This window comes from Rhinoderma darwinii, chromosome 10 (genome assembly GCF_050947455.1).
Source record: "Rhinoderma darwinii isolate aRhiDar2 chromosome 10, aRhiDar2.hap1, whole genome shotgun sequence".
Lineage (NCBI taxonomy): Eukaryota > Metazoa > Chordata > Amphibia > Anura > Rhinodermatidae > Rhinoderma > Rhinoderma darwinii.
The window spans coordinates 51,455,472-51,481,200 of NC_134696.1; the positions used below are offsets into that span (position 1 = coordinate 51,455,472).

General features: G+C 42.9%; 1 protein-coding gene across 1 annotated transcript in view; it reads right to left on the reverse strand.

Moving 5' to 3' along the window:
* The window catches only part of SYT5 (synaptotagmin 5), a 211,523-nt gene that overhangs the window by 26,456 nt on the left and 159,338 nt on the right, over positions 1-25,729 (reverse strand). The window contains exons 3-5 of the mRNA XM_075839919.1: positions 19,911-20,092; positions 6,498-6,614; positions 4,582-4,749 (exon numbers count right to left, since the gene is read on the reverse strand). Coding sequence (XP_075696034.1) covers positions 4,582-4,749; positions 6,498-6,614; positions 19,911-20,092 — 467 coding nt within the window. The remainder of the gene's footprint in view (positions 1-4,581; positions 4,750-6,497; positions 6,615-19,910; positions 20,093-25,729) is intronic.

Genomic DNA, 25,729 nt, shown 5'->3' on the forward strand with positions numbered 1-25,729 from the left:
ATCGTACATAACTATGATGCTAGGAGCCCGGCTCCCTGCACTGAGTTCGGTCCGGGACTTCTGGCCGAAATACGTCCGTCCATTACGGACGTTAATGTGCTCGTGTGAACCCAGCCTAATAGTGCAAACTATTACAATAGAACATTATTTAACCCCCACAGTGAACGCCGTTAAAAAAAGAATGTAAAATGCCAGAACGCTGTTTTTGGTCACCTCATCTCACACAAAAAATGGAATAACAATTGATCATTGTCACTACACCCCAAAATTGTACTGATGGTACAGCTCACCCTGCGAAAAACAAGCCCACTGCTCAATTGCGGGAAAAATAAGAAAATTATGGCTCTCAGAATATGGTGACACAAAACATATTTTAATTTTAACAATTGTTTTTTCCTTGTAAAAGTAGTAAAACATTTAAAAAAAACAACATAAATTTGGTATTACCGTAATCGTATTGACCTGCAGAATGAAGTTAAAGAGGCTCTGTCACCAGATTTTCAAACCCCTATCTCGTATTGCAGCAGATCGGCGCTGCAATGTAGATTACAGTAACGTCTTTTTTTTTTTCTTTCAAAAACGAGCATTTTTGGCCAAGTTATGACCATTTTTATATTTATGCAAATGAGCCTTTCTTAAGTACAACTGGGCGTGTTTAAAGTTAAGTACAAGTGGGCGTGTATTGTGTTCGTTACATCTGGGCGTTTTTACTTGTTTTACTAGCTGGGCGTTGTGAATGGAAGTGTATGATGCTGACGAATCAGCATCATCCACTTCTCTTCGTTAACACCCAGCTTCTGGCAATGCACAGACACACAGCGTGTTCTCGAGAGAAAAACGGCTCCAAGAACGTTCCAAGACGTATCCTGCACTTCTTTTTCGCGGGCGTCTTTTTACGCGCCGTATTTTGACACCGTAAATCCCATTGCAAGCAATGGGCAGATGTTTGGAGACGTAATGGCGCTGTTTTTTCAGGCCTAATTCGAGGAGTTATCGGCCCGAATTACGTCTGAAACCACTGCGTGTGAACATACCCTTAGGGTAGGAACAAACACAGCGTTTTCAGGGCGGATACACTGCGTCAACCTGCGCATAATTTCCATCCTGAACACCGTAGGGAATGTCGTCTGAAATCCTGCACCACACTGTGGTGCATTTTTTCGGGCGAAAATTCGCTGCGTAAATTATCGCACATACTTACCCCCTCCCTCATCTGACATCCACTCTGGCCTCCCAGGATGACGTTGCAGGCCTGCAACGTCATCCAGGGAGGCTGAACTGGAGAAGAAGCAGAGAACTCTGGGTAAGTATAACTTTATTATTTTTTGGCTTACTTTTGCTTTTTGCGGCGGAATCTATGTGATTCCGCCGCAAATGTCGCAATACACACCACTTTGTTGTGGGTTTAAGCACCCCATTTAATTCAATGGGAAAACCCGCAATGGAAGAGCTGTGATTATGCAGCATTAGTTGACATGCTGCGGTTGAAGAAACCGCACCACAGGTCAATTTATGTGCGTTTTTTCTGTGGCATTTTTCCGCAGTGTGGGGACGAGATTTGTTGAAATCTCACCCACTCTGCTGCTACTGTACACCGCGTTCCAAATTATTATGCAAATGTTATTTCTCGCTGATTTTCCTAAATAGTCTATGCAAATGACAGTCAGTATAATCTTCAAGCCATCAACCGTTGGAGTATAATGCAAATTTTATTGAACAAATCTCCTAATGATAACAGATGTTTTTTTAGAAGTAAAAAATTCAAAATGCACTGTTTCAAATTATTATGCACAACAGAGAGCAAAACATTTTAAAGGTTGTAAAGAGAACTAAAATGGTAATTTGTTGAATTTGCAGCATCAGAAGGTCATATTTACAGAAATCAAAAGCTCTTTCAATCAAAAAAAACTTAGCAGGCCAAGTTACATGTTAACATAGGACCTCTACTTTGATATCACCTTCACAATTCTTGCATCCATTGAATTTGTGAGTATTTGGACAGTTTCTGCTTGAATATCTTTGCAGGATGTCTGAATAACCTCCCAGAGCTTCTGTTTTGATGTGAACTGCCTCCCACCTTCATAGATATTTTGCTTGAGGATGCTCCAAAGGTTCTCAATAGGGTTGAGATCAGGGGAACATGGGGGCCACACCATGAGTTTCACTCCTTTTATGCCCATAGCAGCCAATGACACAGAGGTATTCTTTGTAGCATGAGATGGTGCATTGTCATGCATGAAGATAATTTTGCTACGGAAGGCACGTTTATTTTTTTTGTACCACGGAAGAAAGTGGTCAGTCATAAACTCTACGTACTTTGCAGAGGTCATTTTCACACCGTCAGGGACCCTGAAGGGGCCTACCAGCTCTCTCCCCATGATTCCAGCCCAAAACATGACTCCGCCACATCCTTGCTGACGTCGCAGCCTTGTTGGGACATGGTGGCCATTCACCAACCATCCATTACTCCATCCATCTGGACCATCCAGGGTTACACGGCACTCATCAGTAAACAACACGGTTTGAAAATTTAGTCTTCATGTATTTCTGAGCCCGCTGCAACCGTTTCTGCTTGCGAGCATTGTTTAGGGGTGGCCGAATAATAGCTTTATGCACACTTGCAAACCTCTGGAGGATCCTACATCGTGAGGTTCGCGGGACTCCAGAGGCACCAGCGGCTTCAAATACCTGTTTGCTGCTTTGCAATGGCATTTTAGCAGCTGCTCTCCTAATCCTATTGATTTGTCTGGCAGAAACCTTCCTCATTATGCCTTTATCTGAACGAACCCGTCTGTGCTCTGAATCAGCCACAAATCTTTTCACAGTACGATGATCACGCTTAAGTTTTCTTGAAATATCCAATGTTTTCATACCTAGTGCAATACCTTGGACAATTTCACGCTTTTCGGCAGCAGAGAGATCCTTTTTCTTTCCCATATTGCTTGAAACCTGTGGCCTACTTAATAATGTGGAACGTCCTTCTTAAGTAGTTTTCCTTTGATTGGGCACACCTGGAAAACTAATTATCACAGGTGTCTGAGATTGATTACAATGATCCAAAGAGCCCTAAGACACAATACCATCCATGAGTTTCATTGAAAAACTAATAATTAAATGTTTATGACACTTAAATCCAATGTGCATAATAATTTGGAACACGGTGTAATATGCTGCGAGTTTCTCGCAATGATTCCCTTGTGGTAAATCTGCAGTGTAAGTGCAAACTCAGACGTGACATGTTCTATTTTTCAACGGACCATTCAAACAGTCTGTTCAAACAACAGCCATGTGAACGGCCCGATTGAACAATGGCCGTCACACGGAATAAGCCCTTAGGCTAAGTGCACATGAAAACTGCAGGTATACGCACTAATGGTGCGTCTTATGATGCGTTTTTTTTACATTTTGATGCAGAAATAGGTGCGGCTTTATTTTGCGTATTTTGGTGCGTTTTTCTGTAAAACTAGTCAGATAAAATTGACATGCTGCAGATTTTAATATACGCACCGCAGGTCAATTTCCGTGCAGAAAAAAATCTGCACCGTGTAGATGAGATTTATTGAAATCTCATTTACTTTGCTGGTACTGTATAAGGGCTCGTCCACACGCTGCGCAATTGCTGCATTTTTTCCGGCCGGAATTTCGGATGAAAAAAACGCAGCAGAATACAGTAGCAGCATAGTGGATGAGATTTAACAAATCTCATCCAAAAGTTGCGTAAATTTCCGAGCCTAAATTGACCTGCGGTGCGTATATTTCGGACTGCAGCATGTCAATTCCTGCTACGGAAAGTGTTCAGAATTGCTGCGTTTTTCAGAGGAGACGTCTCCATCTCCTAACATTGGGAAAAATGCAGCAATTTACGCACCATTTTCTACCGTAAAAAAAACACAGGAAATGCGTTTTTCTGCAGCGGAAAGCCTTTGACTTTATGCAGCAATTTCATTGTGTGTGGACAAGCCCTTACTTTGCGGCTTTGCCGCATAAAAATACGCGCTGCAAATCCACACGTAATACGCAATGCATGCATTCAGCCTAAGGGTATTCAGGAGAAAACAGCACCCTAATTTCAGCCGTAATGGCATGTTGAGGCGCTTTTTGCTGCGTCCATTACGAACGTTAAATGGAGCTGGTTTTCCATGGAGTCCATGGAAAACGGCTCCATTTACGTCTGAAGAAGTGACAGGCACTTCTTTGACGCGGGCGTCTTTTTTATGCCCCGCCTTTTGACAGCGGGGCGTAAAAAAAATGACCGTGTGCACAGAACATCGTAAGACCCATTCTAATGAATGGGCAGATGTTTGCCAACGCTATCGAGGCGTATTTTCTGACGTAAATCGAGGCGTAAAACGCCCGAATTACGTCCGTAAATAAGCCGTGTGAACATACCCTTATGGTTCATAGAGGGGGGGAAGTTTCTAAATGTTTTTTTCATGCATAAAATTAATAACAGCATGCCAAGATATCGCAGAAACAGGCTCACTACACCATATTATTCAGGTGTATCCTCAATCAAATCCCTTATAAAATTGTGTACATTTGACTATATTTAATGATTGCAAATTTTCAACTCTTTTTTACCTTAAAGGTGAAGGACTCATTGAAGGTTGGATTAAGAGTCTTGCGATGCACTTTTGTTTCATACTTTTTCTTTTTGTCTGGAAGGAGAAATACTTTGACGTAGGGATCCGAAGTCCCACCAATGTCCAATGCAGGTAGATCTGCAGCTTGTATAATTCCCACAACCAGCTGGGGAGAAAAAGAAAATACCAAATTCAGATTAATGTCCGAGCTACGGTTGTCTCAAGCTTTAAATCAGAACAGTGGCTACTTAATATTTTGTTATAATATATTATTATTATTATTATTATTATTATTATTATTATTATTATTATCAGAAATCTTTTCTTTAGTTGTGGGATTGTTGTAATAATAATTTACGGGGATGTGGGCAGATTGATATTCGTCAATTGTTTTATTTATTGTAATGTAAGAACATACCGTATATTCATGCAAAATGGGAAAACTATCTGGTATTTTAAAGAACTACAAATATAACTACAGACCGTCTGTCACTTAGTACAAACAGTTCTAGGAATGCTTCTACTCAAGCAACAAGGTTGTATACACAACGTGCGATTTTGCCGTGATTTTTTGCCGCACGGCCAAAAACCAGACTGCAAAGCTGCATGCGTTTTTACCACAAGTTGCTGTGGTTTCTATGCTAACTGGAAAACCGCTGCAAATCGTGGTACAAACACATGGATTTTCAGCCACGCTGCAAAAAAAACTAAACGTTGCAAAACCGCACTGTGTGAATACACCCCCACTATGAGTCTGGCATTCGCTCCCTGGTGTATGATTTCACAGTTGGCATTCAGATTAATGTAGTTTCATATTTACATAGAAGGTAAGGATTAAAAAAGTCCAATAACTGTAAAGCCTTGTTCACACAGTGCAGATTTGCCAGATTTTTTTACGCCAATACCAGAATGCGATCCAGGAGAGCAGACCTATAGGGCTTTTCTTTTTATATTTCTTCTGTTTAGGTTCTGTTCCTGGTTTTGACTTAAAAAATACATGCAAAATCTGCACTGTGGGAACAAGGTCAAAAGGTGCCCATACACATTAGATGAATTTCAGCCAAAACCAGCCAATTTTGGCCCACCTTCCAAGATGTTGGTGGAAAGAAGAATTGGGAATGTTGGATTTCAACTTGTACAATCCTTTGTTCTCACAGGAGATTAGCCACCCGGGAGCTGTCTGGCAACAGCTTATTCCCCTCTCCCCATTGATACTACACGTTTGGCCGCACGTGCATGTGTTTGGGGGTGTCAGGAGGAATAGCTGTCGGCTGAACGAGCATTCTAAGGTGTAAGGGTGCACTCACACTTGGCATGCGAAAATATTCTGCAACACAGACAGATTTCTCTAGTTCTGGCATTGCGGAATAAATTTGCCCATAGGCATACATTGTAAAGTTTTCTGCAGCATAGGTTTACGCTGCGGAAATACAATGCAAGTACACCACGTGTGAGCGCACCTAAGGCAAAATAAACTCCTGTGAGCAGGGGTATAACAAGCTGCTGTGGCCTTTTGGGCAGATAAGGTGAATTGCGCCCCTCCCCCTCATTTCTATAACACATTGGGGAGATGTCTCACAACAGGGGCAAAGAGAAAGTGGAGTAGTTGCAAATAGCAACCAATCAGGTCACTGCTTTCATTTTCCAAAGGGACTCTGAGAAATGAGAAGTGGATTATGATTGGTCGCTATAGGCAACTACTTCACTTTTCCTTTGCACTCGTTTTGGTACATTTCCCCATTATACGAACCCCAATATACACAGTGCCTGCCAGCTACACAGGATCTCTGTATAGACTTCTGATATGGCTAGACATAATAAATATGTAAATGTTCTCTTAATATAAATAGATCTAAAGAACCATCACTATTGAAACCTTAGTACCGCCATAGGCAGAAGACTATTTATCCACACCTGTCCAGTTTGGAAGTCATAGTCCAGGGAGTATTGTAACTTTCCTAACTTTTCCTGTGGCTTTTCTTCTTTTTCATCTAGTAGAGAGGGATCCAGGTCTTCAACATCTGGTTGCACCTGCACAGAAACAAATCATTTCATTTTACTGTATGTTTTCACTCTCTGGATATGGACTTGATTATTTCCATTTATTCACGGAAAGCAGAGATATTACTAATGGTAAGTAATTGAAATAGACATTACATTTTTTTTTTTACATAAAGCCGAAAACCCCTTTAATGACGAATATAAGCGGAAGGGAAAATAATATATCAGTCCTTTAAGGGCATGGCCAGACGTGGCGGATTTCCTCCGCAACTGTCCGCATCAATGCCGCACAGAATCTGCGTTGCAGATTCTGTGGCGGATCTGCCCAAAACGTGCAGTAAATTGATGCGGACTAGCTGCTGCGGACTGCGGTAAAAGTGCTTCCCTTCTCTCTATCAGTGCAGGATAGAGAGAAGGGACAGCACTTTCCCTAGTGAAAGTAAACGAATTTCATACTTACAGACCGTTGTCTTGGTGACGCGTCCCTCTTTCGGCATCCAGCCCGACCTCCCTGGATGATGCGGCAGTCCATGTGACCGCTGCAGCCTGTGATTGGCTGCAGCCGTCACTTAGACTGAAACGTCATCCTGGGAAGCCGGACTGGAGACAGAAGCAAGGAGTTCTCGGTAAGTATGAACTTCTATTTTTTTTACAGGTTGCTGTATATTGGGATCGGTAGTCACTGTCCAGGGTGCTGAAACAGTTACTGCCGATCGCTTAACTCTTTCAGCACCCTGGACAGTGACTATTTACTGACGTCTCCTAGCAACGCTCCCGTAATTACGGGAGCCACATTGACTTCCTCAGTCTGGCTGTAGACCTAGAAATACATAGGTCCAGCCAGAATGAAGAAATGTCATGTTAAAAGCAATACGCATCCGCAGCACACATAACATGTGCATGACAGCTGCGGACTTCATTGCGGAAATTAGAATCTCCATTGAAGTCAATGGAGAACTTCCGCAATGAGTCCGCAACCAGTCCGCCACTGGTCCGCAACATCCATTGTATGCTGCGGACACCAAATTCCGCACCGCAGCCTATGCTCCGCAGCGGAATTTTCAGCCTCGTCTAAATGAAGCCTACTAAAAAGAAGTGGAAGGCAATGGAGAAACGGCTCCGCTGCGGATTAACGCTGCGGAGTGTCCGCAGCGGAATTCAAGAGCAATTCCGCCACGTGTGGCTTTGCCCTAAAAAGAAGACTGATAAATAAATCGGCCTCTGAAAGCCAGGCGTTGTTGGAGCAGGAGAGAGGTGTATTTTCGAATAATTTTTGCCATTGTAATGGGAAATGTTAAAAATCTTCTTGAAAAACGCCACGCACTTCTTATTTCAAGGATTATTTTTATAAGGCATAACATGAATTCTTGTATTAACTATATAGCTTTTTATCATTGAATACAATAGAAGACTATTTTTAGGCACTTTTAACATATGTTGGAGCATAATCAGAGTATTTTCCGTTCCGAATATACCGGAAATAGCCGTGTAACCATGCCCTTAGGTGCACTTCTACTAGTAAAAAAACAAAATACAGAAACTTTTGCACAGGAAAAACACTTTAAAAAAAATAATTTCGTTTTTTTGTCGCCAGTTTCTGAGGGCTGTGATATTTTTTTTTAACCATTGACAGAGTTGTATGAGGATTTGTTTTTTACGGGACAAGTTGCCGGTTTCTTTGCTACCATTTTAAGGTACAGAACATATGACTTATTGATTACGTTTTATTGTTTTTCTGGGAGGGGATGAATAGTTCCGTGCAGGATAAATAAAATGTTAGCTTTATAGTACCGGTCTTTGTGGTTCCAGTGTTACAAAATATGTGGACTTTTTTAAATAATATTCTTTTCTTTCATAATAAAGCATTTTATAAGGGAAACAAGTTTTTTTTTCTGAACATTTTATTAAACTTTTTTTTTTCCAGTCCCACTAGGGACTTTTCAAGTGTAAAACTGGCAGCTTATTAGACTCTGATAGGCATGGCAGACGTAGTGGCCTCCTTAGGCCTCTAACTGCGATGGTAGACAAGTGGCACCCCGCCATCACATCGCAGGGCACCGATGGGGTGACAAAGGGAGCCCCCTCCTTCTGTCTAACCACTTAGATGCGACAGTTACTAGTTACCACAGCATCTGAGTGGTTAACTGTCTGGAATCTGAGTTACCTCCGATCACGACCATTGCACAGGTCCTGCGACTGCACCATCCTTATGCCATACATTTAGGCACTTGTTGCTATTTACATAGCGTCAGTGCCATAAATGTAGGTGAAATGTCGCCAAGTGGTTAAAATGTTCCTGTGTTATGGCCATCTGCGTAATGGATTCCGATTGGGGTTATTTTTCCATATTTTTTTTTTAAGGGTAAGAACAAAATAATCAAATCTTATTCGTTTATATGGAACAAACACATGCCAAACCCATCATGATCAGTTTTACATGAATTGTCTTGTTTTTCCTTTTCTGTTGAAGTTAATGGGAGACGCATTATATTAATTGTTTTATTGTAACCGACATGTAACGTCATTAGGGCACGTTGCGTAATTTTTACGCTGCAAATGTTGGTGCAGATTTGGGGCAATTACGCAACGAATCTGCACCAACATTTGCATATTTGACAGGTAATTCAGACGTTGCAGAAAACACAGCGGACTTGCCACAGATTTCAGTTTTTGCATTGCAAAGGCTGAAATCCGCAGTGAAATTCCGCTTCTTGTCCGCAATGGAAAGAGCATCCCGCGGAGAGAAAAATCTGCACCGCAGCCTAATTTCCGCACAGTTATTTTCTTCAATGTCTGAACTAACTTTCCTAAAAGTGTATAGAAACAAATGTAAAAAACGTCCGCTGGAGAATTCCACTGCGGACTGTCTGCAGCGGAAATTCAACAGCAATTCCGCCACGTGTGAAGGTGCCCTTAGTGTGAGTTCATATACTTGATGTCATATATCTGTTCATTTGTATCTAAGCCTTATGCATATGGCCATATTACTGCTTCGTACTCGTATAACCTCCGAGTTGTAGTACAGCGTCCACAGAAGTGTCTATAGAAGTGTTCGCTTCAAAAGGTGGCATACAGATGTATTTTATTTGTCAGACTCTGCATGATTCGGACAGAATAAAATTGATGCAATGTTTAATTGGATGCTGTATAAGGGCATGGCCAGACGTGGCGGAATTGCTGTTGAATTTCCGCTGCGGACAGTCTGCAGTGGAATTCCCCAGCGGCCGTTTTTTACAGTTGTTTCAATACATTTTTAGGCAAGTTAGTTCAGACATTGCGGAAAACTCCGCTGCGGACCATAGGTTGCGGTGCAGAATTTTCCCTCCGGAGCATGCACTGTCTGTTGCGGAGAAGAAGCGGAATTTCACTGTGTATTTCAGCCTTTGCAATGCAAAAACTGAAATCAGTGGCAAGTCCGCTGTCTTTTCTGCAACGTCTGAATTAGGGCGGATTTACACAAACGTGTAATACGTCTGTGCAACTCGCGTGCTTTTCACATGCGTCTTACTGACCTATGTTAGTCTATGGGGCCGTGCAGACAGTCCGTGATTTTTGCGCAGCGTGAGTCTGCTGCGTAAAACTCACGACATGTCCTATATTTGTGCGTTTTTCGTGCATCACGCACCCATTGAAGTCAATGGGTGCGTGAAAATCACGCACACCACACGGAAGCACTTCCGTGGGACGCGCGTGATTTGCGCAACAGCAGTAAAACTATGAATGTAAACAGAAAAGCCCCACGTGCTTTTCTATTTACAAACATAAAAACAGAGTGTCATAATAATGGCGGCTGTGCAAAAAGCACGCAGCCACGCATCATACGCCGCGTTTTTTGCACGCGCAAAATATGCACACGCTCGTGTAAATCCAGCCTAACCTGTCAAATATGCAAATGTTGGTGCAGATTCGTTGCGTATTTGCCCCAAATCTGCACCAACATTTGCAGCGGAAAAACTCTGCCACGTCTGGCCGTGCCCTTACTGTGGTATTCTCACCTAGATGCATTGCTTCTTAGGGTATGTGCACACACACTAATTACGTCCTTAATTGACGGACGTATTTCGGCCGCAAGTACCGGACCGAACACAGTGCAGGGAGCCGGGCTCCTAGCATCATACTTATGTACGACGCTAGGAGTCCCTGCCTCGCTGCCGGACAACTGACAATACGGAGCTGTTTTCAAGGCAAAACAGCTCCTGATTTTCAGCTGTTTTTTAATCAAACTCTCGTTTTTCGTTGCGTTTTTTTACGGCCATTTTTTAAGCTGTTTTTCTATAGAGTCAATGAAAAACGGCTCGAAAAACGGCTCAAGTAGTGACATGCACTTCTTTTTCACGCGCTTTAATGTGATATACTGTAAAAAATACAGTCAAAAGAGCAATGGATTTTCCTGTTGATTTGAAATTTGTCAACAAAATTTGGTGAATTCTGTGATATTTTTAATTATACAAATAACCCCAGATCTGGTCAGGAACTGACGCTGTTCCCTAAAAGACGAGAATTCTAGAAAAGGTTTAAAGAATGAACTTGCTGGGGAAAAAGCATCAGATTGTGAATGAAACCTTCAGCCAAGACTCCCCATTAACCTTTTAACCCTTTATTCCGCAGATTGCTCAGCTTAGAGAGCGCATTAGTCCGGGGTCATATGATATAAAGCAATTAAGTGATTACGTAAAGCGCTTTTCACAGTTCTAGAGTCCTGCCTGCACAATGCACTCCTTTGCGGCAAAAAACCGAATAAGAAAATGTTTACATTTTTTTTTACATAAGAGAACGCAACTAGACAGGAAAATGAGACAATCTGAGATGACAGGTAGATGTGAAGACAAAGGGAAGGTAGCCGAGATCACAAGTGACAGTCGGAGTGACTAATGAGCATGTACTGTATGAGCAGCATTGTTCTAAGGAATTCTCAAAAATGAAAGAAATCCGGTAAAATCAAGATTGAGGAGGAGAAAAAAATAATTTCATTTTCAAATAGAAGCAATTGCTGAAGCCTCTTGTGAAATGAAGTGTCAAGGAACAGTATGATGTCTCGCAAGAAACATTTGGATTTCACAGCCAAAAAGCATTTAATTTTAGTAGAGCGAGAGGTAGAGAGAGAAAATGACTTTGCATTGTTTTGGTGATAGCTGCTTTCTTGAAGACTTATTTATATCTTAGGCTTGGTTCACACCTGCATTGTGACATTCCGTTGTTCTGCTCCATCAGAGAAGCAGAACAAGGGAATAACGGAAGCAATGGTTCTGCTGTGCAATGGACAAACTTCAATGGGTTCCGTCGGCATGTCCGTGATTTTACTTATTGTAGCTTTATAGTTGGAGATGATTAAAATATTAGCAAATAGATTAGGGCGGATTTACACGAGCGTGTGCGTTTTGCACACGCAAAAACCGCGGCGTTTTGCGTGCGCAAAATGCACTTGACAGCTCCGTGTGTCATGTTCATATGGTGCGTGGCTGCGTGATTTTCGCGCAGCCGCCATCATTATGACACTACGTTTGGATGTTTGTAAACAGAAAGGCATGTGGTGCTTTTCTGTTTACATTCATTCTTTTACTGCTTTTGCGCGAATAACGCGCGTCCCACGGAAGTGCTTCCGTGGGGTGCGCGTGATTTTCACGCACCCATTGACTTCAATGGGTGCGTGATGCGCGAAAAACGCAGAAATATAGAACATGTTGTGAGTTTTACGCAGCGGACTAACGCTGCGCAAAACTCACGGACTGTCTGCACTGCCCCATAGACTTGTATAGGTCCGTGCGAGCCGCGTGAAAACCACGCTGGTTTCACGGACGTATATCACGTTCGTGTTAGTCCGCCCTAAGAGTCAGGCTCCATGCACACGACCGTGCCCGTAATTACGACCCGTAATTACGGGCATGGACGGCCGCGGGCAGCCGGCCGTTTTTACGGGCCTTGCTCCCATTATAAAGTATAGGAGCACGGTCCGTAAAATAAAAAAATAGGACATGTCCTATTTTTTTCGTCCGGTTTCTACGGTACGGACACCCTCCTGTAGACATACGGGAAGGTGTCCGTCGGCCATAGAAATGAATGGGCCTGTAATTACGGGTGATTTTACAGTCGTGTGCATGGGGCCTAACGTGTGGGTACAAGTTCATGTATTAGGAAATTTGCATTATTTGTGGTTTGTAAATGGCAGTCACAGGAAAAACATATTCCCAGGAGTTGATCCTGGAGTTAGTTGACAAGCTTGAGACCACCGATTACAGTATTCTATGGTTTATCTTCTGATAACCAGGGCAGGCCTTAGGTTGGACGATACCATGTTGAATACTTTTTATTGACACACCTCCCCCCTTCATTATGGCGTACTATACTGTATACTGCCCAAATAATACAGTGTACACATACTATTGCAGTAAGGTGCAAATTTAACACCACTAAACGCTGCACAATCAATAAACAAGAAAATATAGCTGAATCTTCCAAAGGTTTGGGCACCAAGTGTGGGATTCGGGTTGAATGCATTAGGGTCAGTGGTGCCCCCTAAATAGTGACAAGTGATATGTTGAAACGAAAATATGCGGCAATTTACAGTACAATACATGTGGATGGGGTTTTCAGAACCTCATTCACACGTAGCGGAAAAGAATGTTTATTCTATTGTGTAAATCCTGCCGATTTTCGGAAAGGATTTCACCTTTTGCAAAGCATAGGGTAAAATCCGCCACAAATCTGCAGCAAAATCCACATGTAACACATGCAGATTTTGCTATGGATTTGCAGTGAAATCCACAGTCTAAAACTCTTCTATATGTCGACGTAGCCTAAGGCCTTGTTCATACAGTGCAGATTTGATGCAGATTTTGCATGCACTTTTTAAGCCAAAACCAGACTTGGATCCAAGAGTGGGGACACTACAGGGCTTCCTTTATATGTTTCTTCTGTTTAGGTTCCGTTCCTGGTTTTCGTTTTGAAAATCCATGTGGAATCTGCAGTCAATCTGCACTGTGTGAACAAGGCCTAACAGTTTGTCACAAAAAAGCATATTGACTGGTTGTCTCAATGCTGCCGAGCTCTAGATGAAGATATATACTGCTTGAGGCAAAGGAAATGCAACTACTGGGTTTATATTTGGGAGTTGTGTACAAATCAACATTTCCCTATTATATGCCACAAGGCCAAAAGACAGGTGGTAGATCCAAAAAGTTACTGATGGGTTTCAAATAAGAATCGTGTGTAAGCTGGGGTCAGGGCAGGTGAAATTATTGCTGAACGAATACCCAAGCACATGGTTAGGGCAGGCATCGTACAAAAGCAAAGTCAAGAGTCGGACCAGAGAAACGTAACCAAGAAGGACCTTTGTAGATTAGAGGAACCAAATAGGCCAAATGCTGCGGCACAGAGGAGAGTTCTAGACATAAGCTGAGCACTATTTGAATTTGTCCCTTTAAGAGGCCGGGAACAGCGTGTGCACGCCGCAACAGGAGCGTATGGAAAGGTGTTGATCTATGTGGACAACCCCTCTAATGCTAAGTTATTCACACATCGCATAAAAATTTTGCTGTAGAACTGGCCTATAAATCTGTTCCAAAGTTAGCATTGCATTGCAACGAATGATATCTGCTGTGGCAAGCTGCAACATTTCCGCAGCGGATAGGACATGCTGCAGATTTGAAATCCGCCTCAGATTTTTTTCTTGTACTGTGAGTGAATTGGGTTTATTAAAACCCCATGCACACGAAAGTATTTTTTTCCTCCCGTAAACTGGCGTAAATACGGGTCCTTTGTCACACGTATTCGACCCGTATTCCAGCAGTATTTACGGACTCGTGCCCGTAAATACGGGTTCGTTGTCACCAGTATTCCACCCGTATTTACAGACCCGTTTTCTCTGCACTAATCATCAGCCCCTTCTCTTTATCAGTGATGGATAGAGAGAAGGGGCAGCCCTTTCATGCAGAGTTTCCGCAGCGATTGAAAGTAAAAGTTCATACGTAACCCGGCCGTTGTCTTGGTGACGCGTCCCTCTTTTGACATCCAGTCCGACCTCCCTGGATGACGCGGCAGTCCATGTGACCGCTGCAGCCTGTGATTGGCCTGTGATTGGCTGCAACGGTCACATGGGATGAAAAGTCATCCCGGGAGGCCGGACTGGAGGAAGGAGAAGGAAGTTCTGGGTAAGTTAACTTTTAATACTATTAACTCCAGTAGTAGTCACTGTCCCGGGTGCTGAAAGTGTTACTGCTGATCAGCTAACTCTTTCAGCACCCTGGACAGGGACTATCTCCTGACGTCGCCTAGCAACGCTCCTATAATTCCAGGTGCACACACGTAGCCACTCGCAATTACTGGAGCCCCATAGACTTACGGCCTGAAATAGGACATGTTCCATATTTTTCAACGGCCCGGGCACCTTCCTGTAGGTAAACGGGAAGGTACCCGTGCCCAATAGAAGTCTATGGGCCCGTAATTACGGGCGTTTTTACGTGCGTGTGCATGAGGCCTAACCAGTACTGTACTTTGTTGCAGAATTCTGGAACAAAGACACATTGTGTGAACACAGCCCTATAAGAAGTATGGTCTAAAGTGTTACTTTGACAAACTGACCCCAAAAAAAAGGTATTTGGTGGGGGCAGGATTCTCTTTTTGATTATGAATTCTTTGTACAGAGTTATTAGACAAATATTTTTTTAGTCTGTTTTGTCATAATAACCCTTTGTAACCTGTACTTGTACAGACAACTATTTGAAGTAACTTATTTGGTCAGTCCTTGCCAAGCATTTACCTCAATTTATCTTTGATATTTGGCAGCTATAGTGAGACATGCACTTACTTCTACTTATCATCCACAACAGGGGGACATGATGGGGCTGCAAGCAAATAATAGTACAGCAGTAGATTTTCTATAGACAGAAATCCTGGTTTTAAGACTACTTTAGCCTATAATTGTAACTTGTGTAGAACATCTTTTGATAACAGAGATTATTCTGTACTGTACTGTAATTCTTAACCCACAATCCTTGCTGAAGGACTTGTCCTAAACGCTTTTCCATAATGAGCAAATAATAGTGTAGCTCCACTATGGAACATCATTTCACAGTTTAAATCTACTTAAAATGTTCAGAAACTTTGCAAATACAATGGGGGAATTCATCAAGAGGTTTACACCACTTTAGGCGTAAAAAAGTTGGAAATTTTGTCCCACGTCTGTTTTGTTAAAAAATATGCATGCTTAAATTGATATCTTAAAGGGATTTTACAGGACTTTGATGGCCTGTCCTTGGGATACCAACTTGAATGTGACTGAGTTTATAGGATAGGATCTGAGGATAGGCCATCAATGTTTGCTTCGTGGAAGTCTGGCCCCACGAACTCCTGCTGAATTAGGAGAATTAATTAAGAGAATGGGGCAGAACTGATGTACCAGACAAGCTGATGTGCCTGTGTAAACAATGAAGGGCGTGTAATGCGTCCACTTATTTTGCCGATCGGCATGGGACCACCACTGGTCAAACATTAATGGCTTATTCTAAGGATTGGTCATCAATGTTTAGTTTCCAAAAAACCCTAATATGCTGTGATCGAAGTAAATACCAATTGACGAAAAAAGGGTTTTGAACTTTAATGGGCATCAAGCATGCTTCATTCTGCGAATAAGTGGTGATTACAGCTCATGGACCATCGATAGCTTCTGACATGTCAATGTGTGCCTCCGGGCAAATGCCCTAGATGTTCCATATGGAGCAGAAGATATATCTCCCATTGTAAAAAAGAAAAGAAAAAAAAGAGAAAAAATATACTGCGCAATATACTTTTTGGTGGAGTCCCTTTGTACTGGAAACTACAGTCGGCTACACTTTCCATTACAGTAAAAAAGGTATACCAATGTATACCAGCCAAATTAAGTTTATAAGCACATGGCAAATATGTCAAGAAGTGCTCCAGATTTATAGGCCAAATGCATGTCACAGATGGGATGTGAACAGAGTCTTAATACACGCCAACAATACATAGTGGAATTCCACTTTCATCTATTAGTCTTATTTAGGCTTTCCCCCAGTGAACCACTGTGTTATGCTTACAATAAAATGCCTATAATCCAGCATTTCAGAATATCTGATCCTACATGGCCAGAAACAGAAGAGTGAGAAGACTTAACAAATTATTAGACAACATTAAGTGTAAGGCCACATGTAGGGGCCGCGGTTCAGTCAAAGTTCGGCTGGAAAAGTCTATAACTAAACTGGCAGCCTCCAACTAATGGATGCAACTAATTCATCATTCCCTTCCCCTGTAGAACCATATCCTAGGGGGCCCATTATTGTGTCTGAAACTGAGAACCACCAAAAGAACCTTGCGAACTGTAGTGGATTAGTCCAACCCTGTATTAAGAGGGATCTTAACACTTTTTGTAAAATCTGTGATTTGTGGCTTAGAAAACCATAGCAAATCTAGGCAACTAGACCATATGGAGCATGTATGTGATGGGCTAGTATCATGTCCGTGGCTGCGGGCTGTCAGCTCCGTTCTCCCCCTGACAGCCGCAGCCACGAGTCGGCAAGCACTGGTCCCAGCCTCCTCCTCTGGAGAAGCCAGCACTCGCGTCTACTCACTACTGCCGGATCCCGTAGGGTGCGCGAGCACACTCGTGCCCGCTCTTAAATGGGCAGCGCGCGCCCCGGACCTCGTGCCTGAACTTTGACCCGTGGGTACTCTGGACTATAAGAGGGGTCCAGCCCCCTAGTTCTATGCCTGAGCTTTGTTGTTGTATTCCTAGTCTGTCTCGCAAATGGCCCCCTAGTGTTTCCTGCTCCCAGTGTTTCCTGTTCCTGTAACCTGTATCCTGATCTAGTGTCGTGCTCGCTGTTGCTGTGCTGTGCTGTATTCTACGCCTGACCTGCTTCTCCACACCTGACGTCCACCTGCTGCCAAGTTCCTGCCTAGCCTGCCTTGCTACTATCTGAGCTGCCACAGGTACCCTATACGAACTATAGACTTTGACCTGCGTCCTGTTGGCCAGCTGCCTTACCGCCAAGGCGGTACGGCCCAGTGGGTCCACGAACCCTTCGTGACAGCTAGGAATGGCTAGAAGTTTCTGACAGAATGATTTCTCTTGGAGGTTCTCTGTGGGACTGTCAGGGTATGTTCACACGGAGTGTTTTCAGACGGTTGTCGGGCCGTAAACGTCCCGAAAAAAGGCAGAAAGATTGGAAGCAGAACGCCTCCAAACATCTGTCCATTGATTTCAATGGAAAAAATGGCGTTCTGTTCTGACGGGGCGTTATTTACGCAGCTGTTTTTCAAAAGTGCATTTCACTTCTTCAGCCGTTTTTGGTGCCGTTTTTGGTGCCGTTTTTCATAGACTTTGTAGAAAAACAGCTCCAAAAACAACCGTTAAAAACGCTGTTAAAAACGCGACTTTGAATAAAAAACTTCTGAAAAATCAGGAGCTGTTTTCCCTTGAAAACAGCTCCGTGTTTTTAAACGTTTTTTTATTTTGTGTGTGCACATACCCTAACTCTCCTCTGTGCCACACTTCATGGCGGACTATTCAGCAGTTTCTATGTTAGTACATAACCGGTGAATATATTCCCTGGCAGATCTGAATTTCCTATGTCATCAGTGCATTTACCTACCAGATAATCATTCCACCCACACTTTTTGGTTTCCATTCACTCTTTAGATTATATGCCTCGACAGGACAGGACCCTTTGCATTTTTTCTTGGTCTGTATTGCACAGCTAAATGTTAAGTGTTGATGCATTGTTACTGCAGGATGATAATAGTAATACAGAGCACCTGTCCTATGACCACCCATGGTGATAATTGCATAGGCAGCAACTTACAACTTGGACCCGGCACCTGAATTCTTTGGCTCACGTTATACCTACCAGCAGCTTTCACAACATATTGCCAATTTACTGCTGTCTAACAAATGGTGACAGTAATGAGACATCACAATGATAGATGAAAAGGAGGAAACAAAACTGGCATTCCTCTGGGTATCATAGAGCAGAAGTCATCCAACTGGAGACGGCATCTGATAACACAACAAATGGCTCAGTTCTTGTTCAGAAAATACCTTTTGCACACAAGTAGTTTGGAAACACTCCAGACTTTGCTGGCTGCCAAGTAAAACGGCTAGCACCTTACTGCTGAAACAGTTAGAATATTCAGTATGATGGCTATTGCTCAAACCCAAACATGTATATGTACTGTAGATCCAAAAGAAATTTAGAAGAATAAAGAAAAGAAGAAGAATATAATTTTTCTACGGTTGTCCAGAATTTTTGGATAGAGTCGGACAATAAACACAAAGTCACAGCGTGGCCGCTTCATTGCTTTAACTGAACTGCATATCCACATTTAGCCGGGGGTGCTAAATTCTACATTTTTTAGTAGCTTTGCTGTTCAATGTTTATTCGTCTCTCATTCAACAAGCATTTTTCTTGATGGTTATGCCACTTCCACCTTTGCTGTACGTTCCATAAATGTCACACATGGGTGATATGCTTGAGGCAAAACTTAAGGGATATATAAACCTTTGCACTCTTTTTTTTTTTTTTAACAAAACTATTTATTATGGAATTTTAAGCAAGTTTTAAATAGTTTTTTATGAATGTTTTTTAAATGTATACATAGACGCTTTATCTTGTTGTCAAACCCGAATCCGTCAGGTCAGCTGCACTGATGGCTCGGCAGAAAGCAGGATCCAGCTGTTATTGATCACATCTAAGTTCATGAACTTAGAGCGACAGGCAGGATCCAGCTGTTATCTGAGTCAAGCCGTCAATCCTGCTGACCTGACAGATTTGGCTTTGATGGCAAGATATGGTTTCTATGTATACAGGACACATAGAAGCTGTATCTCAAAAAGTACAGTTTGTTTTTAAGAAAAAACCCGATTTAAACCGATACATTGTTTTATTTAAAGAAAGAAAAAGTGCAAAGTCCAGATCTCTGTACGGGGGTGAAAAGGTGAATACCAGGGAGGCTACTTAGACAAGGCCCTTAGAGGTAGCCTTAAGTCAAACCGTTAGAGTAGCACAGTGGGTCCACAACCTGCTGGTCACTACATCAATAACTAAAAAAATGATTTGCGTTATTTGTCTGATAAAACTGTTCATTATGACAAATATGTAATAATAGCGGACACGTGGAAGGGGCAGATATATGTTTACATATTAATCACTGTGTCAATAATGCTCTTACATGAAGTGAGGGATATCACTAAAACTGTCATTCAAAACTGATTTCTCTTTTTTTGGATAAATATTCATGTAAGTGCCCTAGTGATCCCTTCATGTGAACACTTTTTATATCATTAAACATTCTGTTCATGCAGATGACACATACCTTATCAATGTAGCTCTTCCCCAAGTCCTTCACCTCCTTCATGTTAATTTGGGCCTTGACCTTATCTTTTCCTTTCTTGCCTTTCTTCTTCTTGCCACAGCACTTCTTGCAGACGCAGAAACAACAGCACAGTAGCAGCAGCCCAGCCACAATGAGAATGGTGGCCAGAGCCCATGGAGGAACTGGTATAAGAAGGAAATACAAATTAAAGCAATTTACTAATTGTTCAATCATGAAACATATCATCTATGCAGGGTCATATAGATCGGTGGTGGGAACTGCTAATTTTTCTAATATTGTACGACTAATATTCCAAGAGTTCATTTCCAGACGAAAATAATGATTATAAACCTAACACAAGACCGTTTTATACACAGACGTGGATCACACATCATAAAACTAGGTAACAGAGATCAATATTACATTTGCACTTGGCTCATGTTGTAACCCTGCTCATTATTACATGAATATCCATGGCAGCTCGGCTCACTTACACATAAATACTGCATACATTTATTAGGTAACCACAAAAAAGTGCTATTAGGTGCGGGAGTTTACATTTGCGCTGATTTAAATATAACACGTCAATTTAATCAAAGCTAAGATAGTAATTTCACACGAATCATTGATAAACCACTTTGGGGGGGCGTAGCTGGTGTAGATTTGACTTTAAAGTGCACGGACACTCCTTCCCAGCATTTGACATACAGTTCGTTATAGCCGGGAAGGGGAAGTATTGAGCGGACTCAGCGGGTGTTGGCTCTATGTTACAGCCGACACCTCACTACAATGGCTGGGATCAGAGAAAACTCGGATCCTGGCCATTTATCCACTTAGCTGCAGCGGGGAATAGCATCTGTGACACCTAATCTGCTAGAAAAACGGGGCGGCCGATGGTTGTCATGAGGCAGCCTGAATCCTACTGAAAGAACTTAGGTCTTTCATCTTTGTGCTCCTATTAAATAGGAACCGGTAAAAAACTAAATATACTGCAATATATAAGCATTGCAGTATATTGTGCAAGTGATCGCTTGTTTAAGTTCCCTAGGGGGACGAATGAAAAAAGTAAAAAAAAAAAAGTTTAATAATTTTTTTTAAAATACATAAAAATATTAAAAGTTAATAAAAACCTTTTCCAATTTCCCCCCTAAGGTAATGTAAAAATAAATAAATAAACAAACACAATTGGTATCGCCGCATCCTTAAAAGTGCAAGCTATTACAATATAACATTATTTAACCCGCACAGTAGAAGTAGCTGTAAAAAAAAAAAAATTAAAGTGCTATGAGGGGGGTTTTGTGGTCCCAGAAGTTCAGAGCTGCAGGTCCACGCGTTGGGGATGGAAAACTCGCGATACTTGTCTTTTAGAAAGTTTATTCATTTCAGAAAACCAAAATAATAAATCGTGTTTTCTTTTTGTCAGACAACCACTTTAAGTTTACACTGGTAGACAGCATTAGTAAATGTGGGGCACTGAGTCATCATTATTCATTCAGTTTGAGGTCTTTTCTTTAAGCAAACTCTGACTACACTTTCTACAGAAAGATGTTATATTCCCCTCACCCCCATCTTTTCATCTGACAGCAAGGCAGGGGTGTAGCGAGGGGGGGGGGGCAGGCAGGGCATGTGCCACGGTTCAACTACAAGGGAAGAAAGGGGGGCGCCGACAAGGGGAGTGGAGGCATGTGCCCTCTGGGCCGGTGCCCCCATAGACGTTTAGTGGCATGACCACCCACTGCTGTTTTAAAAGCTGGGCAGCGCATGGGACAGGAGTCTCGGGAGCTGTGTAATGTAATGCATGATGTTCTCCTGCACAGGCAGAGCGTGTGTGCTCCGGGCGGCATCACCTGTGATGTCATATAATGCAACCGGCCATACACTCTGCCTGTGAGGAGAACACCATTGAAGGGAGGATGGGAGGAAGAGAGGGCTGGGGAGGAGCCGTCTTACACACAGCTGTCCTCCTGTCTGCAACGTGTGACCGCTGACAACATGAAGATCCCTCTACGGAGCTCCGGACTAATAAGTACAGCACAGCTGTGTATGTGCAAGTAGGGGGAGCTGTCAGGTGTGTGTGTGTGTGTGTGTGTGTGTGTGTGTGTGTGTGTGTGTGTGTGTGTGTCGTTTTTGTGTGGGGTGAGGGGATTCTGTATAAATTGATTTAGTGGGAAGGAAGGATTTGACTGTTGTTCCTCGTGCACACTTCCCTCGGCCGTTGTACGGCCGCTTATGATGGTTCCGTGAATCACTGACCTCACACGGATGGCTTCCTTGTGCAGTCCGTTGTTTCACGGACCAAATCAATGCAAAGGCTGAGACTCTTCCGTCAAAAACGAGTAGGACCTGCCTGCCCTATTTTTGAGGGAACGGCGGCACGGTTCCGTTAAAACAACGGAAGTGTGCATGGCGCCATTGAAATGAATGTGTCAGGGTGCTATCAGTTCAAACAACGGAGAGCACCCCGATGAAAAGACTGAAGTGGGCATGAGGCCTAAGGACTCAAGCACACATCCTTTGCCATTTAGACGGCTGCATATCACAGATCCGCGAAACAAGGACCGCACATAGAACTAAACTGCTTGTAAAATGTACAAATGGCTTTATGCTTCAGTTACATTAAAATAAAAGTGAAAAAAAAAAGTTACACCTCATTGATTCGTAGAGAAAGCAAACATGGTGAGTGGGAAGGAGATGTCGGAAAAGAGTTGGGGGGGGGGGGGGCAAACTGAATCTTTGCCCCGGGTGCAGGAGAACCTAGCTACGCCTCTGCAGCTAGGCATATGGGCACAGTTCCTGAATTCAGAGGTTGCACCCATCTACTCCAGGTTGGACATTGACGTCTTTTTGTAGGCCATCTATTCGGCTGCCGGATCACCTGCTGATTGTGGATTGTGCAAGCAAAGTTTGGCGGGACCACAAACAGCCCCAGTCTTTGAAATAAGAATATGAATCTATCTATAATGTGGTTATGCCTCTACCCCACTTATAGAGGTTAAATGCCTGAATTTTATCATTCATTGTAAGTGTATATGCCTTTAATTAACTTTTTTTTTATTCAAGATTGTCTTTTTAAGATATTACAGTAGCAGAAGGCATGTTTTTTCCTGTCTTTATTTCATAATAATCTAGATGGAGAACCTCCTATCTCCAAACCCGTTGAGGAAAATCAACAAGCCCTCTATCTATACCACTGACGTCCTGAGCGATAGATTAATCTATATTGTAGATGATATATTAACCTGGTTCTTTAGTGAATCTTAATAGAAACTATTGAAAAGGGTTTTCTGGTTTTATGTTTCTATGTCCACATCAGGACTTATAGATGTAATATAGGGGCGGGTGTCTCCTGTTCTTTACTACCCTCTAAGAGCCAGGGCACAGATCTGCTGTTAAGAGTGGCTCCCGTTTTGTGTACTATTCATTTATATGTGCGCTATGTTATACTACATTTCCACGGTCCCGTGCATAGGACCGCAAAGGCAAGTCTTGGGGCGTTAGTGGCTGAAACTGTGGTGGGGATAGCAGATGTCAAGGGATTTACAATACAAATGTTAGAAAAGACGGATACATTGTTGGACAGGAGAGAGATTTGTGCTGTGGATGTGTTTAGCTCACACGGGACTGTCTAGACTAGATTCAATTGTAACAAACGCTTAGCCGTGATGCATTAGGTCTGTGTGGGTTATCAACCTCTGGATGTAAACAAGGATGTTCCAATTCATGGCCAGAAACTCATAACATTTCAGTGATTAAGCTGGTTAACCGATTCCCGTCACATCGCTGCCTTTTCACGTTTTATGGAATGTGCCACTTTCCCTTAGGACATGAATCTGTGTTTGCTGGAGCCCCCAGGGGAAGTGGTTCTAGGGCTCCCTCTCTCTCACCCCATTCACTCGTCTCCGAAAAAATGAACATAGCGATGGGAAATTAGCGTGGTGGGCCTAACCAATCTGCCTGCAATAGCTACCGCGGCATTAAGTTTGACAGAGGTGATTGTGGGGTGCCGATGACTTTCAATGTCAGTCTGACAAAGGCCTTCAGGTCTACCAGACGTAAATGCCTATTAGTTTGCCTGTAAGTGTTAGGGCAAAGCCACACGTGGCGGAATTGCTCTTGAATTCCGCTGCGGACACTCCACAGCGTTAATCCGCAGCGGAGCCGTTTCTCCATTGACTTCCACTTCTATTTAGTAGTGTTCGTTTAGACGAGGCTGAAAATTCCGCTGCGGAGCATAGGCTGCAGTGCGGAATTTGGTGTCCGCAGCATGCAATGGATGTTGCGGAGTTGTGGCGGACTGGTTGCGGACTCATGGCGGAATTTCTCCATTGACTTCAATGGAGATTCTAAATTCCGCAATGAAGTCCGCAGCTGTCATGCACATGTTATGTGTGCTGCGGATGCGTCTTGCTTTTTTGACATGACATTTCTTCATTCTGGCTGGACCTATGTATTTCTAGGTCTACAGCCAGACTGAGGAAGTCAATGGGGCTCCCGTAATTACGGGAGCGTTGCTAGGAGACGTCAGTAAATAGTCACTGTCCAGGGTGCTGAAAGAGTTAAGCGATCGGCAGTAACTGTTTCTGCACCCTGGACAGTGACTACCGATCCCAATATACAGCAACCTGTCAAAAAAATAGAAGTTCATACTTACCGAGAACTCCCTGCTTCTGTCTCCAGTTCGGCTTCCCAGGATGACGTTTCAGTCTAAGTGACGGCTGCAGCCAATCACAGGCTGCAGCGGTCACATGGACTGCCGCGTCATCCAGGGAGGTCGGGCTGGATGCCGAAAGAGAAACGCGTCACCAAGACAACGGCCGGTAAGTATGAAATTTGTTTACTTTCACTAGGGAAAGTGCTGGCCCTTCTCTCTATCCTGCACTGATAGGGAGAAGGGAAGCACTTTTACCGCAGTCCGCAGCAGCTAGTCCGCATCAATTTACTGCACATTTTGGGCAGATCCGCCGCAGAATCTGCAACGCAGATTCTGTGCGGCATTGATGCGGACAGTTGCGGAGGAAATCCGCCACGTGTGGGCATGCCCTTAGAGTATGTTTATACGGCTTATTTTTGGCAGTTTTTCGGCCTGTAAACGACCGGAAAACGGCTGAAAAATCGGAAGCAGAACGCCTCCAAACATCTGCCCATTGATTTCAATGGGAAAAATAGCGTTCTTTTCCGACAGGGCGTTTTTTTACAGGGCCATTTTGAAAAACGGCCGCATTAAAAAACGCCCGCTAAAAAGAAGTGCATGTCACTTCTTGAGCTATTTTTGGAGCCATTTTTCATTGACTCTATAGAAAAGCCGCTCCAAAAACGGCCGGAAAAAACGCTAGTTAATTAAAAAACGGCTGAAAATCAGGAGCTGTTTTCGGGCCGTAAACGTTTGGAAAAAACGGCTGCAAAATCGTAAGCTGAAAGCCTACAAACATCTGCCTATAGATTTCAATGGGGAATACAGCGTTTTGTTCCGACGGGGCCTTTTTTTACGCCTCATTTTCAAAAAACGGCACGTAAAAAGACGCCCCATAAAAAGAAGTGCATATCACTTCTTGAGCCGTTTCTGGAGCCGTTTTTCATTGACTCAATAGAAAAACAGCTCCAAAAACGACCGTAAAAAAACGGCGTGAAAAACGCTAGTTTGATTAAAAAACGGCTGAAAATCAGGAGCTGTTTTCCCTTGAAAACAACACCGTATTTTCAGCTTTTTTTTGTTAAGCTTGTGAACATACCCTAAGGGTATGTTCACACGGCCAAATTTCAGACGTATACGAGGCGTATTATGCCTCGTTTTACGTCTGAAAATACGGCTCCAATACGTC